The sequence below is a fragment of the Leptonychotes weddellii genome, chromosome 13, assembly GCF_054177405.1.
Source record: "Leptonychotes weddellii isolate Sample4059 chromosome 13, ASM5417740v2, whole genome shotgun sequence".
NCBI classification, from domain to species: Eukaryota; Metazoa; Chordata; class Mammalia; order Carnivora; family Phocidae; genus Leptonychotes; species Leptonychotes weddellii.
Genome location: NC_138381.1, coordinates 16984540 through 16995055, shown reverse-complemented (window position 1 = coordinate 16995055; position 10516 = coordinate 16984540). Strand labels below are relative to the sequence as shown.

General features: G+C 36.6%; 1 protein-coding gene across 1 annotated transcript in view; it reads left to right on the top strand.

The window, feature by feature from the left end:
* The window catches only part of WDR7 (WD repeat domain 7), a 338052-nt gene that overhangs the window by 22738 nt on the left and 304798 nt on the right, over positions 1–10516 (top strand). The window contains exon 3 of the mRNA XM_081802523.1: positions 7722–7893. Within this exon, the coding sequence (XP_081658649.1) occupies positions 7735–7893 (159 nt within the window). The 5' untranslated portion in view covers positions 7722–7734. The remainder of the gene's footprint in view (positions 1–7721; positions 7894–10516) is intronic.

The following is a 10516-nucleotide window of genomic DNA, read 5'->3' as shown; positions in this document are numbered from 1 at the left end:
TTTTTTTTTTAAGATTTTATTTATTTATTTGACAGAGAAAGACACAGCGAGAGAGGGAACACAAGCAGGGGGAGTGGGAGAGGGAGAAGCAGACTCCCTGCCGAGCAGGGAGCCCGATGCGGGACTCGATCCAGGGACTCCAGGATCATGACCTGAGCCGAAGGCAGTCGCTTAACCAACTGAGCCACCCAGGCGCCCAATAAATAAAATCTTTAAAAAAAAAAATCTCAATCCTGTTCCAGGACTTGTTTCATTCCTATTTAATATAAAGCTTTTTTGGAACATATTTAAATCCCTTCATACACTAGATGATAATGTAAACAAGGAATGGATTATTAGCTAATTAATAGAGCAGTTGAATGATGATGGTTGGGAAACTGCGTACTCTGTATTTATATTCCTTTTAACTCCTGGCTAATTTGCCCATTTTTTGTTTTAATCAGCCACTTAGACTTGGTTACCAGGTGGTAGTCTTGGTTAATTCTTCTTAGAGGTATTTGACTGTGATATTCTATTATCAGAAGCCAAGTATCCTTTATTTCACATTATTTCATTAGTGCTTTTGGTGGCTTTTCTAAAATTTCACTTATATTAGATTTTTAAGACATTAGAAAAAAATGTTTTGAAGCATTTATATTTTTGATGGACTGAGATTATCATTTTTTTATATATATATTTCCTTGTATTAAGAATGTTCACACATATAATGCTCATATAATGAACTAAAGATTCTTCGTCCTGTTCCTTTGTTTGATTTCTTTCTTTCTTCTCTCTTCTTTTATCTAAGCTATATATTCACATAGTGTATAGGGTCAAATAGATCTAGAAGACTTTATTACACCAAAAAGCATGAGAGGAAAAAAAATATGTTGAAAGCACAAAGGTCTATGGTATAGTGATTGAGGATTATGTGAAATTTTAGGTAATTCACAGGACATCCATTGGTTTGGTTATAAGCGACAAGTACCATGGAAGGAAAGGCTGTCTGTCTTAGTTTAAGGTAAATGAATTAGTGTCTAAAATGGCCCAGGTGATTAAATAAATACCAGTGACTAGGGCGCCTGGGTGGCTTAGTCCTTAAGCGTCTGCCTTCGGCTTGGGTCATGATCCCGGATCCTGGGATTGAGCCCCGCGTCGGGCTTTCTGCTCAGCAGGAAGCCTGCTTCTCTCTCTCCCACTCTCCCTGCTTGTGTTCCCTCTCTCGCTGTGTCTCTCTCTGTTAAATAAATAAAATCTTTAAAAAATAAAAATAAAAAAAATAAATACCAGTGACTGAATTATAGAGAACGTCTTGTAGATGTTTCTTTATTTTATTTTTTTCTAAAGATTTATATATTTGAGAGACCATGTACACGCGTGCACGAGATCAAGGAGAGGGGCAGAGAGAATCTTCAAGCAGACTTCCCGCTGAGTGGGGAGCTGGATCACACGACCCATGAGATCACGACCTGAGCTGAAACCAAGAGTCAGATGCTCAACTAAGTGAGCCACCCAGGTGCCCCAAGATCGTTTCTTTATAATGATAGTTTCTTCAGTAGATGTTCCAAGAAATTCCTGTTAATTATTATGCCATAACCAGATTTCTAGGTTTTAAGGAATTAATACTCATTGAACTATATCTAGGTCAAAATAAGTACTAACAGTAATACGTCTTTTCTTTGATTCAGAAATTCAACTTAGAATCTTATAGTCTCTCAAATTGTCATGAATAGAATGTGTTTATTGTGTATGCTGAAGGGAATTGTAAGCTCTTAAGAAAGATTAATATTATCTATGTTCCAAGAATAACTTGTTTCAATGGAGAACATGTTACTATACCCTAAAAAATTTAAACACCTTTCAAAATTAAAAGTATTCATACATTAGGTACATATTTAGTTTAGCACATATGGCATTAATTTTATTTTTATATATATGTGTATAGTACACACACCTCACAGTGTTTCTTCCTTGTCGCTGGTGAGTAGGTACGTTAATATTTTTAAGGAGAAAATAAACTTTTTCTTTCATGTAATTCATTTTATTTTATTTTTTTAAGTTTTAAATTCCAGTTAGTTAACATACAGTGTAATACTAGTTTCAGGTGTGCAATATAGTGATTCATCACTTCCATACACTACCTGGTACTCATCACAAGTATACTCCTTAATTCCCATTAATTAAGGATGGATCTCCCCATCCACCTCCATCTAGTAACCATTGTTCTCTATTAAACTTTTTGTTTTCTAGAAGAAAAGTGTTGCTCTCTCAAAAAAGTGATAGGAAGAACTCAGAACTTTTCAGGAGAGAGCCACAAAATTATTTGATTTCTCTTTGATCTTCTCATTTGGTTAACCGTGTTGGAGCAGGTTATGTTCATTTATATTGAGAAGTAAGAGTGGTGAAATCTCACTGAGAAGCTACATGTGCTACTTTGACCTTACATCCCTTTAAGAAGTGAGATTACCTTTATTTTTTAAAAGATTTTATTTATTTGAGTGAGAGAGAGAGCAAGAGAGCACGAGTGAGGGAGAGGGGGGGAAGCAGACTCCCCACTGAGCCGGGGGCCCAACTTGGGGCTCTAACTCAGGACCCTCGGATCATGACCTGAGCCAAAGGCAGACACTTAACCAACTAAGCCACCCTGGTGCCCCAAGTAAGATTGCTTTTAGAATATACTTGCGCCTTAGTAATATTTCACTGAAACTAGAAGAGTCAGTGCTCCCCAAATTGATACATGAATTGGATGCAGTTCTAGACATAATCTCATCAGGCTTTTCTGCAGACATTTACAAGCTGATTTTTCAATTTGTATGGAAGTTAAGAGGATCTAGAATATCCAAAGGAATCTTGAAAGTAAGAACTAGCACACTTCAGTGCTGAAAGGAAATATTGATGTGTTCTTTTGGTGTGGAAATTTCTTGAATTCTCTTATAAATTCAGCAGGACTAGCTTTTATATATTGGACTTGTATAAAATTGAAATATACATACATTGTACAGTGACCTATCTAAACCATGTAAGTTCGTCTTTCACATGTTGGTCAGCTAATGATGAATTTTAATTATCTTCTGCTGGTGTGTGAAGGGGCTTGGCCACAGGATGATGGTTGTATTTGTTTCCTTATCCTCTTCTCACCTCCAACAAAGCCACCCCTTATTTTGTAGGGGTCTTAACATTTTTCCTTTATGTAATTATTTGTCATTCTTCTTACCACATCATGTCTTCCATGGATATTATTATTACATACTTGGGGGTGTAGTGTATCTGAGTGCGCAGTGAGGAAGTTCATAATATTTATGTGTAACAAAACTTAAAAATTGTGGCCTTAAACTAGTAGAAGTTTATTTTTCCTACATAACAAAAAGTCTAGTGTAGGGTTAGGGAAGTGTTGTAAAGCACCTGAGCTCTCTTAGTTTTTGAACTAACCCAGCATCATTAAGGATGTCTCCATGGCTGGCAAGAGATAGCAGAGCCAGTGTCAAAATGTCCTTGAAGGTCTTCTCTGCCTCCAACTTTTGAACATTCCCCCAAACCCATTTCTCCATAGTCTGCCCCAACTTTGATTTAATACCCTCGTATCTAGGAGGTTTTAATATCAAGTGTGTTCTGAGACCCAGGCGCACAAATTCACTTCTCCACATGAGTCCTATAGATAAGACTCCCGCCCCCCCCCCCCCGCCCCCACTGCCCCTGCCGTGATCTCAAACTGTATTCACCTGGTTTTTTTCAATACCATCTTCCGGTTGGTCACCAAGCCCTTTTGATTAATTATTATTTATTTAGAAGTTGTTTCTGTTTCTGTTTATTCTATATTTGATTGGAACCACCCTAATCCCAGCAGCAAGACATCAATAGCAGCTACTGATTGTGATTCCTACTACAGTTTCATGTATTTCAGTTATTCTTTATGATTATTTACATTTTAAATATTTCACTTCACAGGTACTTTCTAGGGGTGCCTGGGTGGTTCAGTTAAGTGTCTGCCTTCGACTCCAGACATGATCTCAGTGTCCTGGGATCGAGCCCTGCGTCGGGCTCCCTGCTTGACAGGGAGCCTGCTTCTCCCACTGCCGCTCCCCATGCTTTTGCTCTCTTGCTCTCTCTCTGTCAAATAAATAAATAAAATCTAAAAAAACAAAACAAAAAACCAGGTACTTTCTATTTAGATCTTTGAGTATACCAGCCAAGAAATAGCATTGGGCATAATTTAAGGACCTTTGACAAGGGTATATATAGGGGTTAGGATAGGTTAGTTTTTACCGTCTAATTTCCTTTGAAATATAGCAGTGAATTTTGGAATCTGGTTCCTGCCGCCCCCGCCCCCAACATAAGACATAAGATGGTAACTCCATACCTTTGTTAGACAGAACTTCTTATTTATTCCTCAGGTAAGCAGTTAACTAGCTGATGTAGTATCTCCTGGAAAAGATATAATGAAGTTCTTTACCTTTATTTCCTGAGGGAGAATTGCTTTTTGGATAATTAATTAATTTTAGGTTATGTTCTTTTATTTTTCTTAAAGATTTTATTATATCGCGCGTGTGAATCTGGGGGCAGGCGGAGGGAGAGGGAGAAACAAACTCCCTGCTGAGCCGGGAGCCCGATGTGGGGCTCCATCCCAGGGTCCCAGGATCATGACCTGAGCTGAAGGCAGATGCTTAACCAACTGAGCCACCCAGATGTCCCAGATGTTTTTTTAAAAGGATATATCCCTGTTATGGGTTGAATTGTGTTCCCCTAAAATTCATATGTTGAAATTCTAACTTCCAGTATCTCAGAATGTGACCTCATTTGGACATAGGTAGGGTTTTTATGGAGTTAATCGAGGTCATCAGGGTGGGTCCTAATCCAGTCTGACTGATGTCCTTATTAAAAAGGGGAAATTTGGGGCACCAGGGTGGCTCTGTCCTTAAGTGTCTGTTTTTGGCTCAGATCATGATCCCAGGGTCCTGGGATTGAGCCCCGCATCATGCTCCCTGCTCAGCGGGAAGCCTGCTTCTCCCTCTCCCACTCCCCCTGCTTGTGTTCCCTCTCTCGCTGTGTCTCTCTCTGGCAAATAAATAAATAAAATCTTAAAAAAAATAAAAAGGGGAAATTTGGAGACAGATGTGCACACAGGGAGAATGCCATCTGAGCATAAAGATGGCCTTCTACAGGCAAGGAGAGGGGCCTGGAGTACATCCTTCCCTTCACAGCCAACCCTACCTACATCTGATTTCAGATTTTTATCTTCAAGAACTGTGAGACAATACATTCTGTTGTTTAAGCTATTCAGTTTGTGGTCATGGCAACCCTAGGAAACTAATGCAGTTCTTTATGAAAATCCTCCATTACCCTTAATAAGAATTCCTCTCAGATTCTGGTTGACTGTCAGTTCTTGATTTTTGGGAGGATGTGGGGGATTATGTTTTTTCTAAATCTTTGTAACTATTTTAGCTTCTGGAGAAGTTGAGTTAGAGATTGATGTGTTTTCTTATGATGTATTATATACCTTTGCCATGTTATGGATGATTATCTTCACTTGTTTTAAGGGCTATGAAATGCATTATTCTTCTAGGTTTCCTTGAGTTGCCTTGTCACTTGAATATCAAAATGTTCTTTCCTTTTGCATCAGAGCAGGCCCATCTCCCCAGAGCACACACACATATTTCTTAGTCCTGAAACTCTATATTTGCATTTTCTTTAAGCAAAAAGGTATGCATTGAATATAAGTCCTCAAATATCTAGAGAATGGTGTTCTTTCCAGATTTCACCATATTGTCTTCAATGCTGTGAGCTTATTTAATTGGGAGAATTCTTTGGGTGATATAATTTAATACTGAATGTTGTCACCATGTAAAAATGAACTCCTTCCAGATTCCCTTTTTGAGAAAGTCATTGTTGGGTATGTTTTTCAGCCAGGAACATGCTGTACCAGATTTATTAAAATTGGTTCAGTGTTTTGTTTCTTTTTCTAATATCAAATAGAAATATGCAAAAAAAAAAGAAATGGAAATAATTGTGTTGTGGTAGCCTATGAAATGGTGAACATGTTATATATAAGGTTTTATTAATAGGCAGTGAACTTGGAATTTTTTCCTTAAATGAATACCTTTTACTAGTAGCAAAAATATGAAGTTTTGGGGCGCCTGGGTGGCTCAGTTGGTTAAGCGACTGCCTTCAGCTCAGGTCATGATCCCAGGGTCCTGGGATCGAGTCCCACATCGGGCTCCCTGCTCTGCGGGAAGCCTGCTTATCCCTCTCCCGTTCCCCCTGCTTGTGTTCCCTCTCTCGCTGTGTCTCTCTCTGTCAAATAAATAAAATCTTAAAAAAAAAAAAATATGAAGTTTTGGGGGGCACAAACTGATGAAAGTCACGTATTCTAATAAAAAATAAAAGAAGTAACATAGATTTTTAGATTTACTTCCCTTATTTTATTTCCAGTGCCCTTTTTTTCTTTTTCTTTTCTTTTCTTTTTTTTTTTTTGAGAGGGAGCAAGAGCGTTAAGTGCATGAGGGAGGAAATGGGCAGAGGGATGGGGAGAGAGAGAATTTTAAGCAGGCTCCACAGCGGAGCCCAATGCAGGGCTTAATCCCAGGACCCTGAGATCATGACCTGAGCCAAAATCAAGAGTGAGACGCTTACCTGTCTGAGCCACCCAGGCACCCCATTCAGTGACTATTCTTTAAAAGCGATTTTAGTTTTAATTTTTATTTTTTTTTAAAGTGTAGGTAGTGGTTTAAAGAAGAGTCTTGCTGGAACCAGCTAACAATAAGACCATGGCTATCAAACTAGTTTTCTTCATAGAAAATGATTATTCCTTTAAAGTGTTTCTGAAAATTGTATGGGTAGTCTTAGCATTCTAAAGAGTCTATAGTTATACATATATCATTTGTTGTCACTTAAAAATTTGGGGCAGGAAAAATCACTACAGTGACCATTTCTTCCCATTTGTCAAGCCTATAGGTGACCCTCTAGTGTCTCATAAGATCTGGCAGTCTTCTGTCTTCTGTGGAGCCCTCTTTGATTATTCCATTCTTCATTTCTCTCTAACTTCTCTGAACTAGTATTTAGTTTTTAGCCACACAGTTTATAACACTTAAATCTGGTTGTTTCACCGACTAGATCTTGATTTTTGTCATACGAAGGAATAATTCCTTGTATTTGTGCTCTCCTGTACTCCCATATACACTTAAAGAGAAATCCTTTTTCCTCAAGTTTCAGAATTTACAATAAAAGACATTCATGATCTTGAGACATAATAGGTTTGTAGTAAATATAGTTGAATGAGTTTCCCACCGAACATACTCTTTTTAATGTTTAGCACACTGTGAAACAACACTGAGTTTTTCTTGGACATTGGCATCTATTACTGGTTTGGAAACCTAACAAATTTATAGACCTTACTTGTCATTGGTTAATAAGATCTTAGGTTCTGAAGTCAGGCCGCCTGGGTTTTGATTTGGGCTCCATTACTTTGCTTTTCACCTTGTGACTCTTTCTGACTCAATGTCTTTATCTGTGAAAGAGGCGTGACCATAGTACTTGCTGCATGATTTACTGTGAGAATTAACTAAGATTTTAATTAGATTTTATATATATAAAATGAGTTTTTATGTATTTTCATTATATGTGTGTCATATATATAATATTTGGGAGCATTTTTGGCACTCAGGAAGTTCAACTTGGATTCATAATACAAATGTATGTTTTAGAAGGAAATATTGTAATATTTGACATTATTTTTACAACATTTCCAGGTTTGAAAACACAATGGCGGGAAACAGCCTTGTCCTACCCATTGTTCTTTGGGGTCGCAAAGCACCAACACATTGCATCTCAGCAGTACTTTTAACAGACGATGGGACCACAATTGTAACTGGATGCCATGATGGACAAATATGTCTCTGGGATCTTTCAGTAGAATTAGAAGTGAGTATTTGAAATGCCTATTGTATTTTTTAGACACAAGGAGTTTCTTAATAGATAAACAGTAGTCCCAGAATAATACTTGGCCTCATATTTTCTGTGAAATATGTTTTGACTCAAATTGCTATTATGCAGGTTGATAATTTGTATTATTCATCAGAATTGACTTCTGCTGGTTTTTGGCTATTTGCAATTGTTATATGTACCCTAAGTGGCTTAATATGTTACATTTAAGATTTTTCAAAAGATGTTTATCCATACTGAAGCAAGTTTTGAAAAAGGTATTAAAAAATAGTTTTGAACATTTATACCTTCTAAGGTGAATGTCTTGAAGAGAGCAAAACTTTTTATAAGGCATAAATTTGATTATATTTATGGCCATTCTTTCCTACTGTGGAGTGCTCAGTGTGTTGTGCTTCTAGGCCTTCACAGTGGACAGACTAGGGAAATAGGAGTTGGGAATACACACACACACACACACACATCACACTAATACCTCCAATTCTAGTATAACACCTCAGGATTTATTCTCCTTTTCCCCCCATTTTTTAATCTCCCTTTCTGGCAATTTTCCCCAGGGATTTTTCTGTAAAGGGTAATGGAAAATGGGGTGGTAGCTGGCATGGAATCTAGGGCAAGCAAGTTGATTTTTTAAGTAATTTTTCTTGTTTTTGTTACAGCCTTATTGAGATAAAATTCACATACCATACAATTCACTCATTTAAAGAAATTATGTTATGTATACACACACACACACAATGGAATATTATTCAACAATAAAAAAGAATGAAATCATGCCATTTGGGACATGGATGGACCTCAAAGGGCATCATGCTAAGTGAAATAAGTCAGACAGAGAAAGACAAATACTGTATGATCTCTCTTATATGTGGAATCTAAAAAATATATATATATTTTTAAAATGAACTCATAGTGAGCAGATTGGTGGTTGCAGGGGTGGGGGTGGGAGAAATGGGTGAACTGTTTTTGTTTTTTCTTTTTAGTTTAAATAAATTGAATTTAAAAAATAAAAAGTGTACATCACCACAGTCAATTTTATAACATTTTCATTACCTCAGAAACACCCTGTACTCTTTAGCTGTCATTCCCAATATCCCCATTTCCTCCCAAAGCAACCACTAATCTGTTTTCTGTCTCTTTTTATAATGTGCAATATATGTAAGGATGTTAATTTGATATGGTAAATATCCCATATCCCAGATATAACTCCTGTGTAGGTTTGCCTGTTCTGGGCATTTCATATGCATGGAATGATACGTGGGTTTTTTGTGACTGCCTTTTTATTTTCAAAGTTTATCTGTATTACAGCATGTATCAATACTTCATTTTTTAAAAAATGGCCAAATAATAGTCCATTATATGAATATACTAAATTTAATATATCAGTTAATGGGCATTTGGGTTGTGTGTGCACTTTGGCCATATGGAATAATGCTGCTCTGCATATTTGTGTATGAGTTTTTGTGTGGACATGTGTGTGTTACTCTTAGGTATACACCTAGACATGGTATAGCTAGAACTGGAAAAATGTACACATTGAATGACATGTGAAGGCTAGGTATACATGCTGAAAAGTAGCTGGGAAGTGTCATAAAATGTATATGCCTCCAGGATTGATAGCGACCTGAATATGAATCATCAGTGTAGTTGTGAAAAGAAAAAATACCACACCACATTTTACTGGAATGATTACAAGCAATGAGACTCACTTATGAGAGCTTAGAAACAATTCTTTCACTAATTTTGTCACATAGATTTTACTAGAGTGTTCTGTTTATTTAAGTTCAAGTAAGAGGGATAAAGGTGACTGGGGGGAGTGAGAAGTGTTGGGGGATGGGAGTGGAGCTAGGAGAGAAATAGATCTTTTGAAAGATATTGAGGGAATTGGACTGTTTATCCAGGGGAAAAGAAAGCTAAATAAAAGTTGGCTTGGATATTGTCTCTGATACATGTGGTCATTCAGAGCAGTTTCTTAAAGCCATCTTTTTTTTCTCTTTAAACTCTAGAGAACTTCTGTTTAATGAATTGAATACATTTCTGTTCATTAAAGAAACATGTTGATTTATGAAAATATTAAACTTTTATATTTTTAGCTAACTTTGTACTTAATGAAGATATAGTCAGAAATATCGTTTCATTTACACATTTTTTTTTTTTTTGCTTTCCTCTGACAGTGGGTGGCAGAGCCATATATTCTAGTTTTATTTTATAAATGTTCATTGTCAGTATTTAGAAATACCATTGCTTTTTGGTATTTTGACTTGTGTACTGTGACTGTGTTACTCTCTTTTGGTTCCAGTAGTCTTTTTCTAGATTTTTCTAGACTTCTACTTGTTCAAGGGTCAGCCGTATTTTATTCTTTTTGATTCTATTGTAAATATGATTACTTTCTTAATTTCTCCTTTAGCTATTTTGTTGTTAGTGTATAGAAGTGCAACTGATTTTTGTATGTTTATTTTGTATCCTGTAGCTTTACTCAATTTGTTGATTAGTTCTAGCAGTCTTTTGGTAGAGTCTCTAGGATATATAGGATCATGTCATCTGCAAACAGAAAATTTTACTTCTTTCTTTCTGATTTGCATGCCTTTTATTTATTTTTCTTGCC